This window comes from Bombina bombina, chromosome 1 (genome assembly GCF_027579735.1).
Source record: "Bombina bombina isolate aBomBom1 chromosome 1, aBomBom1.pri, whole genome shotgun sequence".
In the NCBI taxonomy this organism is placed as follows: domain Eukaryota; kingdom Metazoa; phylum Chordata; class Amphibia; order Anura; family Bombinatoridae; genus Bombina; species Bombina bombina.
The window spans coordinates 491,692,596-491,719,725 of NC_069499.1; the positions used below are offsets into that span (position 1 = coordinate 491,692,596).

The 27,130-nt window shown below is 40.4% G+C and overlaps 1 protein-coding gene across 1 annotated transcript in view; it reads right to left on the minus strand.

Annotated features, from left to right (window-relative positions):
* The window catches only part of ANKRD44 (ankyrin repeat domain 44), a 601,641-nt gene that overhangs the window by 11,600 nt on the left and 562,911 nt on the right, over positions 1-27,130 (minus strand). Inside the window, exon 29 of the mRNA XM_053712853.1 lies at positions 8,710-8,801. Within this exon, the coding sequence (XP_053568828.1) occupies positions 8,710-8,801 (92 nt within the window). The remainder of the gene's footprint in view (positions 1-8,709; positions 8,802-27,130) is intronic.

Genomic DNA, 27,130 nt, shown 5'->3' on the forward strand with positions numbered 1-27,130 from the left:
TTAAACAGACTTAGCAATGAAACTAACAAGCTTGGAAATCACTTTCAATAAGTTTACAAGCAATATAAAAAACGCTGCAGCGCTTAAAAAATACAGATATAATTAAACAATTCTGAACAAGAAGTGTATTATTAGCAGAGGATTGCACCCATTAGCAAAAGGATGATTAACCCCTCAATACCCAAAACGGATAAAACAGATATCAATTAAGATTTAACGCTTTTAATCACAGTCAGCACACTGTCACAGATCTGCTGTGACTGATTACCTCCCTCACAAATGAAATTTGCAGACCCCTGAGCTCTCTAGAGACGTCCTGGATCAAGGAGGAAGAAGCAGGAAGACTGTGCAAGAATTTTAACTGCGCAACAAGGCGCTAAAACAAGGGCCCTCCCACTCCAATCACAACAGTGGGAGCCCTGATATAACGGTTTCCATGCAGAAAAATATGTTAGCCATGTGGAAAAAAATCATGCCCAAAGCGATTTATCACCAAAGTACCTCACAAAAACGAATAACATGCCAGTAAACGTTTTATTAAAAAACAACATTTTTCAATGTCATGCAAAGCTATCACTAAGCCTGCTACCAGTCGCTACCACTGCAGAGAAGGCTTAAGTATTATTTCAGTGTTAACAGTATTTTCTCAGTCAAATTCTAGTCCCTAGAAAATAACTCGACTGCGCATACATTTATCAGCCTGATACCAGTTGCCACTACTGCATTTAAGGCTGTACTTACATCGTACGGTAACAGCAGTATTTTCTTAGTCAATTCCATTCCCAGAAAATAAAGTACTGCACATACCTCATTTGCGGAGGACCCCGCATGCTATTCCCAGTTTCTGAAGTTACCCCACTCCTCAGAATGTCGAGAACAGCCAGTGGATCTTAGTTACGCCTGCTAAGATCATAGAAAAAAAACGCAGGCAGTTTCTTCTTCCAAATACTGCCTGAGATAGAAAAACAGCACACTCCGGTGCCATTTAAAATAACAAACTTTCGATTGAAGAATAGTTAAGTAAAAACTCCAGCTCCTCTTGCGACCTCCTTCTTTGTTGAGGGTTGCAAGAGAATGACTGGGTATGACATGTGAGGGGAGGAGCTATATAGCAGCTCTGCTTGGGTGATCCTCTTGCAACTTCCTGTTGGGAAGGAGAATATATCCCATAAGTAATGGATGACCCGTGGACTGAACACACTTAACAAGAGAAAAAAACACTAGCCTAAACTAAACTACCAATAGCCCTTAAAAGGGCCTTTTGCGGGGCATTGCCCCAAAGAAATCAGCTCTTTTACCTGTAAAAAAAAATACAAACACCCCCCAACAGTAAAACCCACCACCCACACAACCAACCCCCAAATAAAATCCTAACTAAAAAAACATAAGCTCCCCATTGCCCTGAAAAGGGCATTTGGATGGGCATTGCCCTTAAAATGGCATTTAGCTCTTTTTCCGCACAAAGCCTAATCTAAAAATAAAACCCACACAATAAACCCTTAAAACAATCTAACAATAACCCCCGAAGATCCACTTACAATTTTTGAAGACCCGACATCCATCCTCAAGAAGCGGCAAAAGTCCTCATTGAAGCCGGCAGAAGTCTTCATCCAAGCGGCCGAAGTCTTCATCCAAGCCCGTAGAAGTCTTCATCCAGACGGCATCTTCTATCTTCATCCATCCGGAGCGGCTCCATCTTCAAGACATCTGGCACGGAGCATCCTCTTCAATTATTGAAACAGCCAATAGAATGCAAGCTCAATCCTATTGGCTGATTGGATCAGCCAATAGGATTGAAGCTCAATCCTATTGGCTGATTGCATCAGCCAATAGGATTTTTTCACCTTTAATTCCGATAAAGCCTGCTGGCGAAACGCGTACACGTTACCTAAGTTATAATCGAGAACTGGACAACAGCTCTTTTATTCCCTGCATAATCTCAGATCTATTGGAGTACAGGGGAACAGAGTGTAATCAAACGGCCGTTTGTATACCAAAGTCTAAGTTCCTGTCAACACGCTGGAGCGTGCACCGCAAGTATTTACCCTAAGAAGCTGCCGCTTAAGCAAATACAGGGGCCAAAGATATCCCTAGCTGAGGAAAAGACTAAGTTCCTGTTAACACGCAGAAGCGTGCACCGCAAGTATCTATCCTAAGAAGCTGCCGCTAAATTAAACATCTAAGACACAGCGGCCAAAGATATTCTTAGTAGAGGATAAGTGTGTGACACAGAAATCCTATACACGCAGGAGCGTGTTTGAGGTCTTCAATTCCAGGCATATCTTGCATCGTATAAGTTGGGAAGACAGAAAAAAAATCCAATATTTTACCGGTAAGATAAACTGAAATACCATTGGACACTGAAAGTGTCAGAAGATCTGGTAAGCTCTCATATGAATTGACTCATAAAAGTGAACACTCGTAAGCATTAATATTATTGCACTCCGCAAGAAATAATAGACACTCATATGCAGTAAAATTGTTGTTCATTTAACCAGCGTCAGTATTAACAACATTGTATCAGACTGCCCAAAAACAGATGCACCCAAGTTAATACAAATATCGAATTATTTTAATATCTTAGGTGGAAATTTTGTTAAAAGTATCTTGCTATTTTAATAATTTATGATTTTTATTTTTATTATAAGTTTTAAACAAGGTGGAATTTAGATTAGAGTCTAATATCATTATATTGTATATATACATTTTTACAAATTGAAGGGAGACGTCCCGCTGTATGTTTTAAAGCTATAAGTAAATGGTCTTATTTTTTGTGTCAAATTGTATATCATCTCCAGATTATCCTTTTAGCTGTTCTAGCCCTCCTAAACTAAAACCTTTGGTGTTGTATGCATGTAATTTTTTGGTTAATCTTAGGGAAGATTACCAGTGAGGGAGCAGAAGGTTATTTACTTGGCGCTCTACTTAGTATATTTTTAGATAAATTTAGTTTCCCCATAGAAATCAATGGGGCTGCGTTACGGAGCTTTACGCTGCTTTTTTGCAGGTGTTAGGCTTTTTTCAGCCGGCTCTCCCCATTGATGTCTATGGGGAAATCGTCCACGAGCACGTAAAACCAGCTCACCGCAGCTTTCAGCAGCGCTGGTATTGGAGTGAGGTATGGAGCTCAATTTTGCCCTACGCTCACTTCTTGCCTGATATCGCTGGGTTTTTGTAAACTGTAATACCAGTGCTCTAGGGAAGTGAGCAGTGACAATAACTTGCAAGTTAGCACCGCACCCCTCCTAAAGCAAAACTCATAATCTAGCCGTTTATTTGTTGTTTAAAATGAATTTCCATTAAGGTATTTTGAGTAATTACATGTCAAAGTGCTATCTTGGGGGAATCATTGTATAAGGTCTAGTTGGCTAGATTTGTCAATATCAAACTGTAGGCAGTACATATTACCTTAGTACATGTAATAAAAGGGCAGCTGATGCTTAAACCTTTCCATCCATCTAACATTATTATTGTCTTTTTTTTTTTTATTGATAATAGAAGTAAATTAGAAAGTTGTTTAAAATCGCATGCTCTATCTGAATCATGAAAGAAAATCTTTGGGTTTCATGCCCCTTTACAGTTTAACCCCTTAACAACTTACAGTGCACTTCACCTGTTGCAAGGGTCTTCCAGGGCTTTACCAGTGGGGGTCCTGCCAACTGCAAAATCACACATGCATGCCTTACTGCTGCTGTTGGCGAGACCCACGCATTCTAAAAACCTCTATGTGCAAGAGACAGCTGTTGTACAGAGTATGTTGGCTGTCGGTAAGGGGTTAATGTTGTCTTCCATGTACTTTTAAATTCTTACAATTAAGAAACATACATGCACAATTAATAAGTTAGTTTTTTTCTAATGACAATAATGGTCACATTTTAATTTATACTTTTTTCTACATCTTAGAAAACATTATTAATGTTATCAGACAAAAACACCTTCTGGACCTCTCTGAGCAAGAAGTAATTCCTATAGGAACAACCTACAGTTACAGCAAATCCCAACTACTATTATTTTATTGTAAAACGCAATGAGAATATTGGTTTCACCACTGTGCCAGAATTGGAAGTATAAACATATTTGATTAACATGGAGTTGTTCTTTCAGATCTTCCAGCAGTGCAGAGTAATCAAGCTATAACCTTCCAAATTTTTTTGGACAGTTGACGCAGTAAATTTGGAATAAAAAAATAATTCTCCCTAGAAGTCGTCTCAGACAAAAAAGTGCTAATATATCTTTGACAATGATGAGTTTTTTTTTACTGTAGTTGATGGGGTCAATTTATTAAATGTACAGCACATAGATATTTTGAATAGTGTTTATATATCATTAGGCCCACTTCCGGAATTTACAATGTTTACTTTTTGATTTATCTCTGTTTTCAGAGGCCAGTTCCCAGGGTCAAAGTTTTCTGCATGTGTGTTTGTTCTAATTATAATTTTTTTCAGGTATTTAAATTATCGAAACATAAACTGTGTATGTGTACAATTTCTCTGTATCTTTATATTTGATGGTAAGTAATAAGTCCCATTATCATGACCACACCTTGGGGGAGAGGTTACTAAGTTGAATAGATCTATATGGTGGTTTGAAGGCTAACTGTGCCTCTATCAACCCTAGCAATGTTAGCTAAACTAGCGGCCTCTCCACTGCCATCGGGGATGATGGTATTACTGCTATGTGATGTGCTCTGGCGTTATAGAGCAATGTCATTATCAACCATGATAGCCAGAAGAGCAGTGGCAAGTGAAGAAACCCCCCCCACTATATCACAAGGGATCACCCAGTCTAGACCATAAATGTGACTTTGATTAATCCCTCCCCCAAAATGGGGTAAGGGTAACTTTTTTTTTTAAAATATATTATAATGCTGAGCTAGAGATATCTCTTTGTTTGACAGAAATAGCTGCAACACGCTGCTGTACAATGCACCACAGCTCTCTTTGGCATACAAGAGATTCAACTATAGGCTCTGGTATATTAAACATCCATTGATTTAATTTAAGCACATATTTCCCTCTAAATGTGTACGTCTTGGGAGCAAGCAAATTAATCTCGATTGGGTTAAAGGAAAAAGTGGCAAAAAGGTATTGATTGTGGTAAAGTATTACGTTTCATTTTGAAGACTTCTACAAGACCAAATAATCACATCTGATAAGCCAACAATGCTGGAATATAGGCCATAGAAATTAAAGTCTAAATATCACACAACAATAATATGAATCTTTAGTTGATGAATGAATGATAACAAGAAGCTCCATTATGAACGTCTCCAAACAGAAATAGAACACTTGTATAAAAAGTGACATTAGGAAAAGGAAGGAGATTACAATAATTTTCAAGTATGATCAATCTAATACAAGATTAACAAGCTAAAACGAGATTTTTGGCATCTCAAAAACGTCAAAGAATAATAAAGTATAACATTCTCAGAGTCTCAAAATTGATAGAAAATATTGTTTAGACAGTTCTGCATTTTTATTTAAAGAAACCCTCTCTCAATGGATGCATTAAAAAGAAAATATCATTTGTAAAAGAAAAAAATCACAGCAGCAATATTTGAAGTGTCCTTAAATATTGTTGCACATGATTATGGAATTGTTGTAATAGTTACTGTACTTCCTCTTTTTCTGAAATCTTATTACTAACTCTAATTATATCATGACCAGGATAATACATAGACATATTAATGTAAATTTAGAAAATAAACCTGCATGCCCCATTCATGAAAATAGAAAAAGCTGGACTTAATGATCTCAAGGCTTTTTTGTACATTTCAGCTACTATGTCAAAGTATTAACTTTCTTGACAAAAGCTAAGGAAAAACTAAAATAAAATCTTGAAATGATGTAGCAATAAGGAACAATAGGTAAAATCACTAAGATACTTTGCTAGCTTCACCAGTTCACATGTTATTCTATACAGCTGTTTCACTCACCACCCCTTTCTGGGCTAGATTACAAGGGTCAAGCGATAAGGGGAACATCACGGCTCTTTGCACACGTTGGAAGTAGCGTGAGTATTAGGAGTTGAAAGTAAACGCGTTCGCTAGAGCACAATTTAATTTAACGTGAGTTGGGTTAGAGTTTAGAGCTCTGATTAACTGTTACGCTCAACTTACAAGTTGTATAAAAACATCAAAAGTACATAGTGCAGCAAAGTTACACTCATAATAACATTGTCTAATAAAAATTGTTAAAAAAAATTGCATAAAAGAAGTTATAAGGGCACAAACATATGAGGTCTCATAGAAAAAAAAGGGCTGCAAAAGGCTTTAACATAAAGACACATAAAAAAACGCCTAAATATGTATATGTATATATATATGTGTGTGTGTGTGTACATATGTATTTATATGTGTACATATAAATACATATGTATATACATATATAGGCATATATGTACAGGGAGTGCAGAATTATTAGGCAAGTTGTATTTTTGAGGATTAATGTTATTATTGAACAACAACCATGTTCTCAATGAACCCAAAAAACTCATTAATATCAAAGCTGAATAGTTTTGGAAGTAGTTTTAGTTTGTTTTTAGTTATAGCTATTTTAGGGGGATATCTGTGTGTGCAGGTGTCTATTACTGTGCATAATTATTAGGCAACTTAACAAAAAACAAATATATACCCATTTCAATTATTTATTTTTACCAGTGAAACCAATATAACATCTCAACATTCACAAATATACATTTCTGACATTCAAAAACAAAAAAACAAAAAATCAGTGACCAATATAGCCACCTTTCTTTGCAAGGACACTCAAAAGCCTGCCATCCATGGATTCTGTCAGTGTTTTGATCTGTTCACCATCAACATTGCGTGCAGCAGCAACCACAGCCTCCCAGACACTGTTCAGAGAGGTGTACTGTTTTCCCTCCTTGTAAATCTCACATTTGATGATGGACCACAGGTTCTCAATGGGGTTCAGATCAGGTGAACAAGGAAGCCATGTCATTAGATTTTCTTCTTTTATACCCTTTCTTGCCAGCCACGCTGTGGAGTACTTGGACGCGTGTGATGGAGCATTGTCCTGCATGAAAATCATGTTTTTCTTGAAGGATGCAGACTTCTTCCTGTACCACTGCTTGAAGAAGGTGTCTTCCAGAAACTGGCAGTAGGACTGGGAGTTGAGCTTGACTCCATCCTCAACCCGAAAAGGCCCCACAAGCTCATCTTTGATGATACCAGCCCAAACCAGTACTCCACCTCCACCTTGCTGGCGTCTGAGTCAGACTGGAGCTCTCTGCCCTTTACCAATCCAGCCACGGGCCCATCCATCTGGCCCATCAAGACTCACTCTCATTTCATCAGTCCATAAAACCTTAGAAAAATTAGTCTTGAGATATTTCTTGGCCCAGTCTTGACGTTTCAGCTTGTGTGTCTTGTTCAGTGGTGGTCGTCTTTCAGCCTTTCTTACCTTGGCCATGTCTCTGAGTATTGCACACCTTGTGCTTTTGGGCACTCCAGTGATGTTGCAGCTCTGAAATATGGCCACACTGGTGGCAAGTGGCATCTTGGCAGCTGCACGCTTGACTTTTCTCAGTTCATGGGCAGTTATTTTGCGCCTTGGTTTTTCCACACGCTTCTTGCGACCCTGTTGACTATTTTGAATGAAACGCTTGATTGTTCGATGATCACGCTTCAGAAGCTTTGCAATTTTAAGAGTGCTGCATCATTCTGCAAGATATCTCACTATTTTTGACTTTTCTGAGCCTGTCAAGTCCTTCTTTTGACCCATTTTGCCAAAGGAAAGGAAGTTGCCTAATAATTATGCACACCTGATATAGGGTGTTGATGTCATTAGACCACACCCCTTCTCATTACAGAGATGCACATCACCTAATATGCTTAATTGGTAGTAGGCTTTCGAGCCTATACAGCTTGGAGTAAGACAACATGCATAAAGAGGATGATGTGGTCAAAATACTCATTTGCCTAATAATTCTGCACTTCCTGTATATAAGTGAATTGGAGACATTTGCAGTAGCTGAAAACATGAAAGATCATATTTATGCAATATTCATAATTAATAAAGTTTATAACTGTGTATTTACTGTTAATATTTCACATTCCAATGTTCTTCACACAGAGGAATATATTCCTATGTATATCTGTATATATCTATACCTATAATATATATATATATATATATATATATATGTATATGTATATACACAGTATATACACAGATATAGATATATATTTTACCCAAAAAACATCATATATATATATAGAAATATGCATTTATGAATAAATAGAACAAGTTTATGGGGAAATACGTTAACACGGTCGCAATATTCTAAGTTCCACTTTTTGCATGCGTCGGGTAAGCGCTCGTGCGGAAACTTTTTACTTTCAACTAATAAAACGAGCACAACTCAACACGCGCAGAACCCCTCCGTCTAGCGAAGTTAACGCACAATCCCTAATATGTGCATCCACTTGTAATCTAGCCCTCAGTAGTAAGCTTCATCGAACAACAGAGTCTTGAAAACCTATTGAGGCCAGTGAAATTGGAAAGAGCTTTAAGTGAATTTAGCAGACTGTTTAATAATGATACTATCTAATATCCTATTCTGTAATTTCATCTTGCTTATATTACCATTTACATAACAATAGACTACTTGATTTGTAGATGACTATGATTCAAATATTTTGTAGAGGGTCTCAGTATCGTAAGTAACTACTGATCCGACACGTACCATTCTCATCAAGTGCAAGAACACAGGCTCCTTTAGTTATCAATTTCTCGACAACACCTTTAAATCCATTTTGTGCAGCAATATGAAGAGGTCTACAAAACAAAGTATAAAAAGTAACTCTACAGACATCTTGTGGTTGGCATATCAATTATAATCACATAAAATGAAGAAATGATGCAAATGTACATGAACATTTAAAAATACTCAACATTATTTTATTGTTCCACCTATTCAAAATGTTTTATCTAGTAACCACTTTCATACTTCTTATTTGTTAGATATATGCTTAAGCTTTTAAGATGTACAGGTGGCCCTCGTTTTATAACGGTTCAATTTACACCGTTTAAGAATAACAAGCTTTTTTTCCAGTCATGTGACTGCTATTAAAAAGCATTGAGAAGCAGTGCATTTCTTAAAATAGCCTGTAGGTGGAGCTGTCCGCTTGTGTTGCAGCAAAGCCGAGCAAGCTGAAATTAATCAGTTTAACCAGACCTGAGCTATCGAGCAGATTTCAAAGGAACAAGATCTTCCTGTCTATAAATCATTCCAGATTGGAATGCATAGAAAGAACTGTTTGCAGAAAAATGCAAGTGAAGTCTGTGTTGTGTGATTATTTTATTAGGTTTATAATGCTGTTTAGCAAATGTTTTTGTTCATTTAACTTAGTTTAATTATATAGTCTGTGTTGTGTGATTATTTTATTAGGTTTATAATGCTGTTTAGCATTTAAATTCTTCAGTTCAAAGCTTTAAAAATAATGTATTAGGTGTTATTATGACAATTTTGAGAGGGGCCTGTAACCTATCTCCCTCACTTCCCATTGACTTACATTATAAACTGGGTTTCAATTTACAACTGTTTCAATTTACAACCATTCCTTCTGGAACTTAACCTTGGCATAAACTGAGGGCTACCTGTATTCTTGCCAGGCTCCAATGTTTTGATACTGTCAACAACTTTGAACACCATATTGGGCATAACAGCATATGGATTCCAGCCATGGACAGAAACTTTCCAAAGTGATCATTAGGAGCATACACTTGGGATTACTCAATTTATGTGCATACAGAGCATTACTTAAAGGGAAATAATACACATATGCTAAATCACTTCAAAGTGATGCAGCATAGCTGAAAAATGCAGACAAGAAAATATTACCTGTTCATCTCTATGTAAAAAAGGAAGATATTTTACCTCAAAATGTCTTTAGCTACAAATAGTAAGTGCCCTGTGAACAGTTATACTTCAGCTACTGACAACTGCATATTAAAAAACAAAAACCCAGCCAATCAACAAAATCACTGCTTATGCCACACTTTGTTTTACTTTGATCTCACAATATTTCACTTGTATCTTGTGAGATTTCATAGTAAACCTCCTTAAACTGAGTAGGGAAATAAGATGACTATACCTACACATGCCAGATACACGCTCCCTTGCAAGTCCTGGGACTAACATCCTGACTGGCTGTTTAAAGTCCCTTTACCATGGGATGTGGCTACTGAGGACATTTTGAAGTAAAATATCTTCCTTTTTTACATAGAGATGTTCAGGTGATATTTTCTAGTCAGCTTTTTATAGGTATGTTGCATAACTTTCAAGTACTTCAACATTTGGCTATCATGTCCCTTTAAAGAACAGTTACATGACACTCGGCTGTGTTGTTCAGCCACCTGTTTAAGCAGTACTAGTCAGTTGCCTCTGTAGCAAGAAGCTATCAGCTAGATTACAAATTTTGTGTTATGAGCGGCTCGGTACTAACTTGCAAGTTATTTCCACCGCTCACCTCCCTATAGCCTTGCTATTACAGGTTTGAAAAAACCCGGCGTTAGCAGGCAATATGGCAGCGTTGAGCTCCATTGAGCTCCATACCGCACTCAAATACCAGCGCTGCTTTGAGCTGGTTTTACGTGCTCGTGCACGATTTCCCCATAGAAATCAATGGGGAGAGCTGGCTAAAAAAAAGCCTAACACCTGCAATAAAGGAGCGTAAAGCTCCGTAACACAACCCCATTGATTCCTATGGGGAAAAAAAAAAGTTATGTTTACACCTAACAACCTAACATAAACCCTGAGTCTAAACACGCCTAATCTGCCGCCCCCGACATCGCCGCCACCTACTTTATACTTAATAACACCTAATCTGCCGCCCCCGCCACCAGCTACATTACACTTATTAACCCCTAATCTGCCGCCCCCAATGTCGCCGCAACCTACATTACAGTTATTAACCCCTAATCTGCCGCCCCCAACATCGCCGCCACCTACCTACACTTATTAACCCCTAATTTGCCGCCCCCAACGTCGCCGCCAATATACTAAAGTTATTAACCCCTAAACCGAACCCTAAGTCTAATCCTAACCCTAATGTAACCCTAACCCTAACTTTAACATAATTAAAATAAATCTAAATAAAAAATACAATTAATACCTAAATAATTCCTATTTAAAACTAAATACCTACCTATAAAATAAACCTTAAGCTAGCTACAATATAACTAATAGTTACATTGTAGCTAGCTTAGGTTTTATTTTTATTTCACAGGCAAGTTTGTATTTATTTTAACTAGGTAGACTAGTTAGTAAATAGGTATTAACTATTTACTAGCTACCTAGTTAAAATAAATACAAATTTAAAATTAAAATAAACCTAACCTTTCTTACACTAACACCTAACCTTACACTTTATTAAATCAATTACATTAATTAAATACAATTAACTAAATTACAAAAAAATAAACACTACATTACACAAAATAAAAAAGAATTAATCAAATATTTAAACTAATTACACCTAATCTAATAGCCCTATCAAAATAAAAAAGCCCCCCAAAATAAAAAAAAACCCTAGCCTAAACTAAACTGCCAATAGCCCTTAAAATGGCCTTTTGCGGGGCATTGCCTCAAAGAAATCAGCTCTTTTACCTGAAAAAAAAAATACAAACAACCGCCAACAGTAAAACCCACAACCCACACAACCAAACCCCCCAAATAAAATCCTATCTAAAAAAAACTAAGCTCCCCATTGCCATTGAGCTCTTTTTCAGCCTAAACCCCAAGCTAAAAATAAAACCCATTCAATAAACACTTAAAAAAAACCTAACACTAACCCCGAAGATCCACCTACAGTTTTTGAAGACCGGACATCCATCCTCAACGAAGCCAGAAGAAGTCTTCATCAAAACGGGCAGAAGTCCTCAACGAAGCCGGGAGAAGTCTTCATCCAAGCCGCAAGAAGTGGTCCTCCAGACGGCATCTTCTATCTTCATCCTTCCGACGCGGAGCGGCTCCATCTTCAAGACATCCGGCACGGAGCATCCTCTTCTTTCGACGGCTACTGAAGAATGAAGGTTCCTTTAAGGGACTTCATTCCGATTGACCAATCGGAATTAAAGTTGAAAAAATCCTATTGGCTGATGCAATCAGCCAATAGGATTGATCTCGCATTCTATTGGCTGATTGGATCAGCCAATAGGGTTGAAGCTCAATCCTATTAGCTGATTGCATCATCCAATAGGATTTTTTCAACTTTAATTCCGATTGGAATTCAAGGGACGCCATCTTGGATGACGTCCCTTAAAGGAACCTTCATTCTACAGTAGCCGTCGAAAGAAGAGGATGCTCCACGCCGGATGTCTTGAATATGGAACCGCTCCGCGTCGGAAGGATGAAGATAGAAGATGCCGTCTGGATGAAGATTTCTGCCCACCTGGAAGACCACTTCTTGCCGCTTGGATGAAGACTTCTCCCAGCTTTGTTGAGGACTTCTGCCCGCTTGGATGAAGAGTTCTCCTGGCTGGATGTCCGGTCTTCAAAAACTGTAAGTAGATCTTAGGGGGTTAGTGTTAGTTTTTTTTTAAAGTGTTTATTGGGTGGGTTTTATTTTTAGCTTAGGGTTTGGGCTGAAAAAGAGCTAAATGCCATTTTAAGGGCAATGCCCATCCAAATGCCCTTTTCAGGGCAATGGGGAGCTTAGTTTTCTTTAGATAGGATTTTATTTGGGGGGTTTGGTTGTGTGGGTGGGTGGGTGGTGGGTTTTACTGTTGGGGAGTTGTTTGTATTTTTTTTTACAGGTAAAAGAGCTGATTTCTTTGGGCCAATGCCCTGCAAAAGGCCCTTTTAAGGGCTATTGGCAGTTTAGTTTAGGCTATGTTTTTTTTTATTTTGGGAGGGCTTTTTTTATTTTGATAGGGCTATTAGATTAGGTGTAATTAGTTTAAATATTTGATTATTTTTTTTATTTTGTGTAATTTAGTGTTTATTTTTTTTGTAATTTAGTTAATTGTATTTAATTAATTAATGTAATTGATTTAATTGTAGTGTAAGGTTAGGTGTTAGTGTAAGACAGATTAGGTTTTATTTTACAGGTAAGTTTGTATTTATTTTAACTAGGTAGTAAGTAAATAGTTAATAACTATTTATTAACTAGTCTACCTAGTTAAAATAAATACAAACTTACCTGTGAAATTAAAATATAACCTAAGATAGATACAATGTAACTATTAGTTATATTGTAGCTAGCTTAGGTTTTATTTTATAAGTAAGTATTTAGTTTTAAATAGGAATTATTTATGTATTAATTGTAATTTTATTTAGATTTATTTTAATTATGTTAAAGTTAGTGGGTGTTAGGGTTACGGTTAGACTTAGGGTTAGGTTTAGGGGTTAATAACTTTAGTATAGTGGCAGTGATTTTAGGGGCAGAAGATTAGGGGTTAATAACAGTAATGTAGGTTTCGGCGATGTTAGGGACAGCAGATTAGGGGTTAATAATATTTAACTAGTGTTTGCGATGCGGGAGAATGGCGGTTTAGGGGTTAATATGTTTATTATAGTGGCGGCGATGTCGGGAGCGGCAGATTAGCGGTTAATAATTTTATTTTAGTGTTTATGATGTGGGAGGGCCTTGGTTTAGGGGGTTAATAGGTAGTTTATGGGTGTTAGTGTAATTTTTAGCACTTTAGTTATGAGTTTTAAGTTACAGCTTTGTAACATAAAAGCCATAACTACTGAATTTCAGTTTACGGTACGGATCATGTAGTTATAGTCTGTACCGCTCACTTTTTGGCCGGACAGGGAAACTCGTAATACCAGCGCTGTGGAAGTTCCATTGAAAAAGGACTTTTTGAAAGCTGCGGTAGTTACGTTGCGTTACGGCCAAAAAAGTGTGCGGTACAGATATACCTGCAAGACTCGTAATACCAGCGGTAGTGAAAAAACTAAATTTATGCTTACCTGATAAATTTCTTTCTCTTGTGGTGTATCCAGTCCACGGGTTCATCCATTACTTGTGGGATATTCTCCTTCCCAACAGGAAGCTGCAAGAGGACACCCACAGCAGAGCTGTCTATATAGCTCCTCCCCTAACTGCCACCCCCAGTCATTCGACCGAAGGCAAGCAAGAAAAAGGAGAAACTATAGGGTGCAGTGGTGGTGACTATAGTTTAAAAATAAAAAACACCTGCCTTAAAGTGACAGGGCGGGCCGTGGACTGGATACACCACAAGAGAAAGAAATTTATCAGGTAAGCATAAATTTTGTTTTCTCTTGTAAGGTGTATCCAGTCCACGGGTTCATCCATTATTTGTGGGATACCAATACCAAAGCTTTAGGACACGGATGAAGGGAGGGACAAGGCAGGCACTTAAACGGAAGGCACCACTGCCTGCAAGACCTTTCTCCCAAAAATAGCCTCCGAAGCGAAGACCAAGTCGCCGCCTTTCAAATCTGTTCAACAGAGGCCTCATGTTTAAAAGCCCATGTGGAAGCTACCGCTCTAGTAGAATGAGCTGTAATTCTTTGAGGAGGCTGCTGGCCATTAGTCTCATAAGCTAAACGGATTATGCTTCTCAGCCAAAAAGAAAGAGAAGTTGCCGAAGCCTTTTGGCCTCTCTCTTTCCAGAGTAGACGACAAACAATGCAGATGTTTGACCAAAATCCTTAGTAGCTTGCAAATAAAACTTTAAAGCATGAACCACGTCAAGATTGTGTAACAGACATTCCTTCTTTGAAGAAGAATTAGGACACAGTGACGGAACAACAATTTCCTGATTAATATTCCTGTTAAATACTACCTTAGGAAGAAACCCAGGTTTGGTACGCAAAACTACCTTATCTGCATGGAAGATCAGATAAGGGGAATAACACTGCAAGGCAGATAACTCTGAAACTCTTCGAGCCGAAGAGATAGCTACTACAAACAGAACTATCCAAGATAAAAGCTTGATATCTATGGAATGCAAGGGTTCAAACAGAACCCCTGGAAGAACTTTAAGAACTAAATTTAAACTCCATGGCGGAGCAACAGGTTTAAACACAGGCCTGATTCTAACCAAAGCCTGACAAAACGCCTGAACGTCTGGAACATCAGCCAGGCGCTTGTGCAAAAGAATAGACAGAGCAGAAATCTGTCCCTTTAAGGAACTAGCCGATAATCCCTTTTCCAATCTTTCTTGGAGAAAAGATAGTATCCTAGGAATCCTGACCTTACTCCACGAGTAACCCTTAGATTCACACCAATAAAGATATTTACACCATATCTTATGATAGTTTTCCCTGATGACAGGCTTTCGAGCCTGAATCAAGGTATCAATGACCAACTCGGAGAAACCACGTTTTGATCAAATCAAGCAGTCAGACGCAGAGAAATTAGATTTGGATGTTTGAATGGACCTTGGAGTAGAAGGTCCTGCCTCAGCGGCAGAGTCCAGAGTGGAGAGAATGACATGAGCACCAGATCCGCATACCAAGTCCTGCATGGCCACGCAGGCGCTATTAAAATCACTGAAGCTCTCTCCTGCTTGATCTTGGCAATCAGACGAGGGAGGAGAGGAAACGGTGGAAACACATAAGCCAGGTTGAAGGACCAGGGCACTGCTAGAGCATCTATCAGCGCTGCCTGGGGATCCCTTGACCTGGACCCGTAACAAGGAAGCTTGGCGTTCTGACGAGACGCCATCAGATCCAGTTCTGGTTTGCCCCAAAGTTGAATCAGCTGGGCAAATACCTCGGGATGGAGCTCCCACTCCCCCGGATGAAAAGTCTGCCGACTTAGAAAATCCGCCTCCCAGTTCTCTACTCCTGGGATATGGATAGCTGAGAGATGGCAAGAGTGAACCTCTGCCCATAGAATTATCTTGGAAACCACCATCATTGCCAGGGGACTCCTTGTTCCCCCCCTGATGGTTGATTTAGGCTACAGTCGTTATATTGTCCGACTGAAATCTGATGAACTTGGCCGCAGCTAGTTGAGGCCAAGCCTGAAGAGCATTGAATATTGCTCTTAGTTCCAGAATGTTTATCGGAAGGAGGGCTTCCTCCTGAGTCCACGAACCCTGAGCCTTCAGGGAGTTCCAGACTGCGCCCCAGCCCAGAAGGCTGGCATCTGTCGTCACTATAGTCCACTCTGGCCTGAGGAAACTCATTCCCCTGGACAGATAGACCCGAGATAACCACCAGAGAAGAGAATCCCTGGTCTCTTGATCCAGATTTAACAGAGGAGACAAATCTGTGTAGTCCCCATTCCACTGGTTGAGCATGCAAAGTTGCAGTGGTCTGAGATGTAGGCGGGCAAACGGAACTATGTCCATTGCCGCTACCATTAGGCCGATCATTTCCATACACTGAGCCACTGATGGCCGAGAAGTGGAATGAAGAGCACGGGAAGAAGTAAGAAGTTTTGATATCCTGACTTCTGTCAGAAAAATTTTCATTTCTACTGAATCTATCAGAGTTCCTAGGAAGGAAACTCTTGTGAGAGGAGAGAGAGAACTCTTTTCTATGTTCCCTTTCCACCCGTGAGACCTCAGAAAGGCCAGAACAATGTCTGTATGCTACTTGGCGATTTGAAAAGTCGACGCCTGATCAGAATGTCGTCTAGGTAAGGGGCTACCGCTATTCCCCGCGGCCTTAGAGCCGCCAGAAGGGACCCTAGAACCTTCGTAAAGATTCTTGGTGCTGTGGCTAACCCGAAGGGAAGAACCACAAACTGGTAATGCCTGTCTAGGAAGGCGAACCTGAGGAACTGATGATGATCTCTGTGAATCGGAATGTGGAGATAAGCATCCTTTAAGTCCACGGTAGTCATATATTGATCCTCCTGGATCATTGGGAGGATGGTTCGGATTGTCTCCATCTTGAAGGATGGGACCCTGAGAAATTTGTTTAGGATCTTGAGATCCAAGATAGGTCTGAAAGTTCCCTCTTTTTTGGGAACTATAAACAGGTTTGAATAAAAACCCAGCCCCTGTTCCTCTCTTGGAACTGGGTGGATCACTCCCATAACTAGTAGGTCTTGAACGCAACGTAAGAATGCCTCTCTTTTTATCTGGTTTACAGATAGTTGTGAGAGATGAAATCTCCCCTTTGGAGATGAACCTTTGAATTCCAGAAGATATCCCTGGGAAACAATCTCTAGCGCCCAGGGATCCTGAACATCTCTTGCCCAAGCCTGGGCGAAGAGAGAAAGTCTGCCCCCTACTAGATCCGGTCCCGGATCGGGGGCTACTCCTTCATGCTGTCTTAGAGGCAGCCGCTGATTTCTTGGCCTGCTTCCCCTTGTTCCAAGCCTAGTTAGGTCTCCAGACTGGTTTGGACTGGGCGAAATTTCCCTCTTGTTTTGCATTAGAGGAAACTGAGGCTGCGCCACTCTTGAAGTTTCGAAAGGAACGAAAATTATTCTGTTTGGTCCTCTTATTGGACCTATCCTGAGGAAGGGCGTGACCTTTTCCTCCAGTAATATCAGAAATGATCTCCTTCAGACCGGGCCCGAATAGGGTCTGTCCCTTGAAGGGGATGTTAAGAAGCTTAGACTTTGAAGTAACGTCTGCTGACCAGGACTTAAAGGGTATTGAACTGACAATCTAGGCTGGAAAAAGGGTCCTGGTATCCTGCACTCACAACAGCCACAGGACTTGCTGACAAGGTATCCGGATTCACCTGCCAGTCATATCCAGTGCAGCAGTGCTCGGCAATTACAACAAGCCGGCTGTGGGAAGCAACAAGAACTGTACCACTCATGATCCTCCTAATTGCAGTACACTTATTTTAATCTTGTAAGTGCATATATATTTGTGTATTATACTGTGTCATTAAACGCTTTCACTTGAGTCCTGCCTTTTGCGCCATTTCTTCTATTTCCATACATACTTGACCAGCACTTAAGCCATAGCGCCCTACGCGCCAAAATGGCAAAACCTGAATTCTTAGCCGTTAGTTTGGTTAACTGAAAAACGGCGTCAGAAATAAAGGAATTAGCTAAATTAAGAGCTTTAATCCTGTCTAGAATGTCGTCTAGCGGAGTCTCCACCTGCAGAGCCTCCTCAAGAGACTCGAACCAAAAAGCCGCTGCAGCAGTAACTGGGGCTATGCATGCAAGAGGCTGGAGAATAAAACCTTGATGAATAAAATTTTTCTTAAGGAGACCCTCCAATTTTTTATCCATAGGATCTAGGAAAGCACAACTGTCCTCGACGGGGATAGTTGTACGCTTAGCTAGGGTAGAGACTGCTCCCTCCACCTTAGGGACCATCTGCCACGAGTCCCGTACGGCGGCATCTATGGGAAACATCTTTTTGAAAGCAGGAGGGGGAGAGAACGGCACACCTGGTCTATCCCATTCCTTAGTAATAATTTCCGAAAACCTTTTAGGGACTGGAAAAACATCAGTGTAAACAGGCACTGCAAAGTATTTGTCCATTTTACACAATTTCCCTGGAACCACAATGGGGTCACAATCATCCAGAGTCGCTAAAACCTCCCTAAGCAATAAGCGGAGGTGTTCAAGCTTAAATTTAAACGCTGTCATTTCAGAATCAGACTGAAGCAACGCCTTCCCTGAGTCTGAAATGTCACCTACAGATAGAAGCTCACCTGGTATATCGGACACAGGCATTAAAGCGTCAGAAAGCTCTGTATTAGTTCTAGTCCCAGAGCTGTCTCGCTTTCCTTGTAACCCTTCAGTACATTTGGTACACATTCTAAAAGGGGGTTCCACCATGGCTTCTAAACATATTGAACAAGGAGTTTCCTCTATGTCAGACATGTTTAACAGACTAGAAATGAGACAAGCAAGCTTGGAAAACACTTTAATAAAGGTGACACAGCAATTAAACAAAAACGTTACTGTGCCTTTAAGTGAAAAAAACTAACACTTAAAGGGAAAGTCTACACCAGAATTTTTATTGTTTTAAAAGATAGATAATCCCTTTATTACCCATTCCCCAGTTTTGCATAACCAACACAGTTATAATAATATACTTCTAACCTCTGTGATTATCTTGTGTCTAAGCCTCTGCAAACTGCCCCTTTTTTCAGTTCTTTTGACAGACTTGCAGCCTAGCCAATCAGTGCCTGCTCCCAGATAACTTCACGTGCACGAGCACAGTGTTATCTATATGAAATATGTGAACTAACACCCTCTAGTGGTGAAAAACTGTTAAAATGCAATCTGAAAAGAGGTGGGCTTCAAGGTCTAAGAAATTAGCATATGAACCTCCTAGGTTAAGCTTTCAACTAAGAATACCAAGAGAACAAAGCAAAATTGGTGATAAAAGTAAATTGGAAAATTGTTTAAAATTACCTGCTCTATCTGAATCATGAAAGTTTATTTTGGCCTAGACTGTCCCTTTAAACTACATAACAGTGTAAAAATATAGTAAAGTCTTTGAAATTTTTACAGTGTGTGTAAGGGACTAAAGCAACATTGCACCCACTTGCAAATGGATGATTAACCCCTTAGGCCCCAAACCGGATTTAAAAACGTTAAAAAAAGTTACAAGCTAGTTAAGCACCCTGCCACAGCTCTGCTGAGGCTCCTACCTGCCCTCAAGTACGATTTTGTGCAGAAATAAACCCCTTATAATGGTCCTCAGGTGCCAGAGGACTCCTCTAGGGAAGCTGGATGTCTCAGTCTGAATTAAAACTGCGAATTTAGAGCGCTAAAATAGGCCCCTCCTACCATGTACAGGATGCCAGAGGGGCCTTAAGAAAATACTCCTAGGAGTATCTGATTAGCCATGTGGAAACTAGGCCCCAAATAAAGAGTTATCTCCCTCAGAGAAAAAAACGTCCTATTTTTGAATTCATGTAAACGTTTAACTGTCACTAAGTAATAAGAGTATTACCCTGTTTTGTAAGCATGATTCCAGTCGCTGTTAAATCACTGCATCAGGCTTACCTCAAATACACAAGGCTCTGTCAGCATTTTCTAGAACTCATTCATCTCTCTAGAAATAAATATACTGAACATACCTCAAAGCAGGTAATCTGCAGACCGTTCCCCCAACTGAAGTTGTCCCATACTCTTCAGTTATGTGTGAGAGCAGCTATGAACCTTAGTTACAAACCGCTAAGATCATCAACCTCCAGGCAGAACTCTTCTTCTAATTTCTGCCTGAGAGTAAAACAGTACAACGCCGGTACCGTTTAAAAACAACAAACTTTTGATTGAAGGTAAAACTACACTAAGTCACCACATATCTCTTGATACTTCCTATCTTGTCGAGAGCTGCAAGAGAATGACTGGGGGTGGCAGTTAGGGGAGGAGCTATATAGACAGCTCTGCTGTGGGTGTCCTCTTGCAGCTTCCTGTTGGGAAGGAGAATATCCCACAAGTAATGGATGAACCCGTGGACTGGATACACCTTACAAGAGAAAGCATTGTTATGAAGCTTTTTCACTCATAACGCAAAAATCGTAATCTAGATGATTCTTAGCAATCGCTATATGTTGGTTCTCAGCAAACCACCTACTTCTTAGCTAGCAGGCTGTATCCTGACCTCTCTACAGACTATGTCCATTGGTCTCTCATTTGGTATATTTGGTATCTTATGGCCTCACTTCCACAAGCCAGTGAACTCTGGCATCTCTCAAGCAAGCTTTTGCCCTCTACCGTCTTAGTACAATTAGCAAGCTACTGGCTTTTCTACAGCAAGTATGTGTCATCTGGCCAATTAAACTACTTGAAGAAGGTATTTGGATACTAAAACACATTAAACAAATTGGTAGCTTTGCCAGCTACAGATACATTTTTCATTTTTTTGAAGAAAATAATAAACTTGGTCCAGTGTTTTAATAATACAACAGAAACCTATTTTAAATATCAACATTTAAGAGGAACAATACATCCAAGTCATAAATAAAAGATAATTAAATGCATATACCTCCATCACATGTCCTTCAAATGTAATAAATGAGGCCACTCCTGGTCCCTGCACCTCTTAATAACATAATATGAGGTAAAGGACAAACAAGCAAACAACTTAGATCCTTCTTGAACAAATAATATTCTAAATAGAACTGTACCTCCAAGGCAAAACATTTGTTCAAAAAGATAATCAGCAATAGTTATCAAGGGCTATTCCCTTAATCACATGTCAAATAAAGCAAATCAGGCTTCAATTACAAAAAACACTTTAGACTCAATCTGGTAAGACTAAGAACTGTTCAAAATAGCTAATAGTATCAAATAGTAAAATATTACATATAAAGGTAACTCAGGTAGTTGAAGATGAATATTTGAGAATTAGGAGACTTAACAACAGAAGCAAACATTTCCAACAGCTCTTATGAGGGCGGTTTATCAAGCTGAGGCAGACAGGGGTGCACATACACGCCCCTGTCCGCCGCAGCTCGCCTCTGGAGGGCTGAATTCCCCTAGCGGAATTCTACATTGCAAACAAGTGCTATAGGACCGCTGCTAAACTTCCGGTGACCAGTAAATCCTTTAGCCTCTACCGCTCCTCCAAACCACTGCAGCTATCCTTATGCATGGCTCATCACTCTAACGTGTGATTCTCTGGTGTTGTCACCACTGGAACCACCGTGGCCTACAAAAGCCTCGAGATAAATCCCCAATGAAAACCGCAGAAGTTACACCAGCATCCACAGAGGATAAAAAAAAAAAAAAAAGCTCAGTCTGTACAAAAACATAATTTATGCTTACCTGATAAATTCCTTTCTTCTGTAGTGTGATCAGTCCACGGGTCATCATTACTTCTGGGATATTACTCCTCCCCAACAGGAAGTGCAAGAGGATTCACCCAGCAGAGCTGCATATAGCTCCTCCCCCCTACGTCACTCCCAGTCATTCGACCAAGGACCAACGAGAAAGGAAAAGCCAAGGGTGAAGTGGTGACTGGAGTATAAATTAAAAAATATTTACCTGCCTTAAAAACAGGGCGGGCCGTGGACTGATCACACTACAGAAGAAAGGAATTTATCAGGTAAGCATAAATTATGTTTTCTTCTGTTAAGTGTGATCAGTCCACGGGTCATCATTACTTCTGGGATACCAATACCAAAGCAAAAGTACACGGATGACGGGAGGGATAGGCAGGCTCTTTATACAGAAGGAACCACTGCCTGAAGAACCTTTCTCCCAAAAATAGCCTCCGATGAAGCAAAAGTGTCAAATTTGTAAAATTTGGAAAAAGTATGAAGCGAAGACCAAGTTGCAGCCTTGCAAATCTGTTCAACAGAGGCCTCATTCTTGAAGGCCCAAGTGGAAGCCACAGCTCTAGTAGAATGAGCTGTAATTCTTTCAGGAGGCTGCTGTCCAGCAGTCTCATAAGCTAAACGAATTATGCTACGAAGCCAAAAAGAAAGAGAGGTAGCGGAAGCTTTTTGACCTCTCCTCTGCCCAGAGTAAATGACAAACAGAGAAGACGTTTGTCGAAATTCCTTAGTTGCCTGTAAATAAAATTTTAGAGCACGGACTACATCCAGGTTGTGCAGTAGACGTTCCTTCTTTGAAGAAGGATTTGGGCATAAAGAAGGAACAACAATCTCTTGATTGATATTCCTGTTAGTAACTACCTTAGGTAAGAACCCAGGTTTAGTACGCAGGACTACCTTATCCGAATGAAAAATCAAATAAGGAGAATCACAATGTAAGGCTGATAATTCAGAGACTCTTCGAGCCGAGGAAATAGCCATTAAAAATAGAACTTTCCAAGATAACAACTTTATATCAATGGAATGAAGGGGTTCAAACGGAACGCCCTGTAAAACATTAAGAACAAGGTTTAAACTCCATGGTGGAGCAACAGTTTTAAACACAGGCTTAATTCTGGCCAAAGCCTGACAAAAAGCCTGGACGTCAGGAACTTCTGACAGACGTTTGTGTAACAGAATGGACAGAGCTGAGATCTGTCCCTTTAATGAACTAGCAGATAAACCCTTTTCTAAACCTTCTTGTAGAAAAGACAATATCCTAGGAATCCTAACCTTACTCCAAGAGTAACCTTTGGATTCACACCAATATAGGTATTTACGCCATATCTTATGGTAAATCTTTCTGGTAACAGGTTTCCTAGCCTGTATTAAGGTATCAATAACGGACTCAGAAAATCCACGTCTTGATAAAATCAAGCGTTCAATTTCCAAGCAGTCAGCTTCAGAGAAGTTAGATTTTGATGTTTGAAGGGACCCTGTATCAGAAGGTCCTGTTTCAGAGGTAGAGACCAAGGTGGACAGGATGACATGTCCACCAGGTCTGCATACCAAGTCCTGCGTGGCCACGCAGGTGCTATTAGAATCACTGATGCTCTCTCTTGTTTGATTCTGGCAATCAATCGAGGAAGCAACGGGAAGGGTGGAAACACGTAAGCCATCCTGAAGTCCCAAGGTGCTGTCAGAGCATCTATCAGGACTGCTCCTGGATCCCTGGATCTGGACCCGTAACGAGGAAGCTTGGCGTTCTGTCGAGACGCCATGAGATCTATCTCTGGTTTGCCCCAACGTCGAAGTATTTGGGCAAAGACCTCCGGATGAAGTTCCCACTCCCCCGGATGAAAAGTCTGACGACTTAAGAAATCCGCCTCCCAGTTCTCCACTCCCGGGATGTGGATTGCTGACAGGTGGCAAGAGTGAGACTCTGCCCAGCAAATTATCTTTGATACTTCCATCATAGCTAGGGAGCTTCTTGTCCCTCCCTGATGGTTGATGTAAGCTACAGTCGTGATGTTGTCCGACTGAAACCTGATGAACCCCCGAGTTGTCAACTGGGGCCAAGCCAGGAGGGCATTGAGAACTGCTCTCAATTCCAGAATGTTTATTGGCAGGAGACTCTCCTCCTGACTCCATTGTCCCTGAGCCTTCAGAGAATTCCAGACGGCACCCCAACCTAGAAGGCTGGCGTCTGTTGTTACAATTGTCCAGTCTGGTCTGCTGAATGGCATCCCCCTGGACAGATGTGGCCGAGAAAGCCACCATAGAAGAGAATTTCTGGTCTCTTGATCCAGATTCAGAGAAGGGGATAAGTCTGAGTAATCCCCATTCCACTGACTTAGCATGCACAGTTGCAGTGGTCTGAGGTGTAAGCGTGCAAAGGGTACTATGTCCATTGCCGCTACCATTAAGCCGATTACCTCCATGCATTGAGCCACTGACGGGTGTTGAATGGAATGAAGGGTGCGGCAAGCACTTTGAAGTCTTGTTAGCCTGTCCTCTGTCAGGTAAATCTTCATTTCTACAGAATCTATAAGAGTCCCCAGGAAGGGAACTCTTGTGAGTGGAACGAGTGAACTTTTCTTTTCGTTCACCTTCCATCCATGTGACCTTAGAAATGCCAGCACTAACTCTGTATGAGACTTGGCAGTTTGAAAGCTTGAAGCTTGTATCAGAATGTCGTCTAGGTATGGAGCTACCGAGATTCCCCGCGGTCTTAGTACCGCCAGAAGAGCACCCATAACCTTTGTGAAGATTCTTGGAGCTGTAGCCAATCCGAATGGAAGAGCCACAAACTGGTAATGCCTGTCTAGGAAGGCAAACCTTAGGTACCGATAATGATCTTTGTGAATCGGTATGTGAAGGTAAGCATCTTTTAAATCTACAGTGGTCATGTATTGACCCTCTTGGATCATAGGTAAAATTGTCCGAATAGTCTCCATCTTGAACGATGGAACTCTTAGGAATCTGTTTAGGATCTTTAAGTCCAGGATTGGTCTGAAAGTTCCCTCTTTTTTGGGAACCACAAACAGATTTGAGTAAAACCCCTGTCCCTGTTCCGATCGTGGAACTGGATGGATTACTCCCATTAACAAGAGCTCTTGTACGCAGCGTAGAAACGCCTCTTTCTTTGTCTGGATTGTTGACAATCTTGACAGATGAAATCTCTCTCTTGGAGGAGAGTATTTGAAGTCCAGAAGGTATCCCTGAGATATTATCTCTAGCGCCCAGGGATCCTGAACATCTCTTGCCCAAGCCTGGGCGAAGAGAGAAAGTCTGCCCCCCACTAGATCCGATCCCGGATCGGGGGCCCTCAATTCATGCTGTTTTAGGGGCAGCAGCAGGTTTCCTAGTCTGCTTGCCCTTGTTCCAGGACTGGTTAGGTTTCCAGCCTTGTCTGTAGCGAGCAACAGCTCCTTCCTGTTTTGGTGCAGAGGAAGTTGATGCTGCTCCTGCTTTGAAATTACGAAAGGAACGAAAATTAGACTGTCTAGTCTTGGCTTTGGCTTTGTCCTGAGGCAGGGCATGGCCTTTACCTCCTGTAATGTCAGCGATAATCTCTTTCAACCCGGGCCCGAATAAGGTCTGCCCTTTGAAAGGTATATTAAGCAATTTAGACTTAGAAGTAACATCAGCTGACCAGGATTTTAGCCACAGCGCCCTGCGTGCCTGAATGGCGAATCCTGAATTCTTCGCCGTAAGTTTAGTAAGATGTACTACGGCCTCCGAAATGAATGAATTAGCTAGTTTAAGGACTCTAAGCCTGTCCGTAATGTCGTCCAGAGTAGCTGAACCAATGTTCTCTTCCAGAGACTCAATCCAGAATGCCGCTGCAGCCGTGATCGGCGCAATGCATGCAAGGGGTTGCAATATAAAACCTTGTTGAACAAACATTTTCTTAAGGTAACCCTCTAACTTTTTATCCATTGGATCTGAAAAAGCACAGCTATCCTCCACCGGGATAGTGGTACGCTTAGCTAAGGTAGAAACTGCTCCCTCCACCTTAGGGACCGTTTGCCATAAGTCCCTTGTGGTGGCGTCTATTGGAAACATTTTTCTAAATATCAGAGGGGGTGAGAACGGCACACCGGGTCTATCCCACTCCTTAGTAACAATTTCAGTAAGTCTCTTAGGTATAGGAAAAACCTCAGTACTCGTCGGTACCGCAAAATATTTATCCAACCTACACATTTTCTCTGGTATTGCAACTGTGTTACAATCATTCAGAGCCGCTAACACCTCCCCTAGTAATACACGGAGGTTTTCCAGTTTAAATTTAAAATTTGAAATATCTGAATCCAGTCTGTTTGGATCAGAACCGTCACCCACAGAATGAAGTTCTCCGTCCTCATGTTCTGCCACCTGTGACGCAGTGTCTGACATGGCCCTAATATTATCAGCGCACTCTGTTCTCACCCCAGAGTGATCACGCTTACCTCTTAGTTCTGGTAATTTAGCCAAAACCTCAGTCATAACAGTAGCCATATCCTGTAATGTGATTTGTAATGGCCGCCCAGATGTACTCGGCGCTACAATATCACGCACCTCCCTCTGAGCGGGAGATGTAGGTACTGACACGTGAGGCGAGTTAGTCGGCATAACTCTCCCCTCGTTGTTTGGTGAAATTTGTTCAATTTGTACAGATTGACTTTTATTTAAAGTAGCATCAATACAGTTAGTACATAAATTTCTATTGGGCTCCACTTTGGCATTGCAACAAATGACACAGGTATCATCCTCTGAATCAGACATGTTTAACACACTAGCAAATAAACTTGCAACTTGGAAATACAATTCAATTAGAATAATATTAAAACGTACTGTGCCTTTAAGAAGCACAGAAGATCTATGACAGTTGAAAATTAATAAATTGAAACAGTTATAGCCTCAATCCTTGTAAACAACACAACTTTAGCAAAGGTTTAATCCCATTAGCAAAGATAACAAATTCTGAAAGCAGGAAACAAATTACAGAATAAACGTTTTTTATCTCAGTCAAACTATAATTCTCACAGCTCTGCTGAGAGAAATTACCTCCCTCAAAATAAGTTTTGAAGACCCCTGAGTTCTGTAGAGATGAACCGGATCATGCAGGGAATACAATGAGTTGCTGACTGAAATATTTGATGCATAGTAAAAGCGCCAAAAAACGGCCCCTCCCCCTCACACACAGCAGTGAGGGAGAACAGAAACTGTCAGAAAAACAGATTAAGCAACTGCCAAGTGGAAAAATAGTGCCCAAACATTTATTCACACAGTACCTCAGCAAATGAAAACAAATTTTACATTCCAGCAAAAACGTTAAACATAATCTCTAGTTATTAAACAGCTTTATGTATTTCTTACAGTGTAATTCTAGTGAAGTACCATTCCCCAGAATACTGAAGTGTAAAGTATACATACATGACATTATATCGGTATGGCAGGATTTTCTCATCAATTCCATTGTCAGAAAATAAAAACTGCTACATAC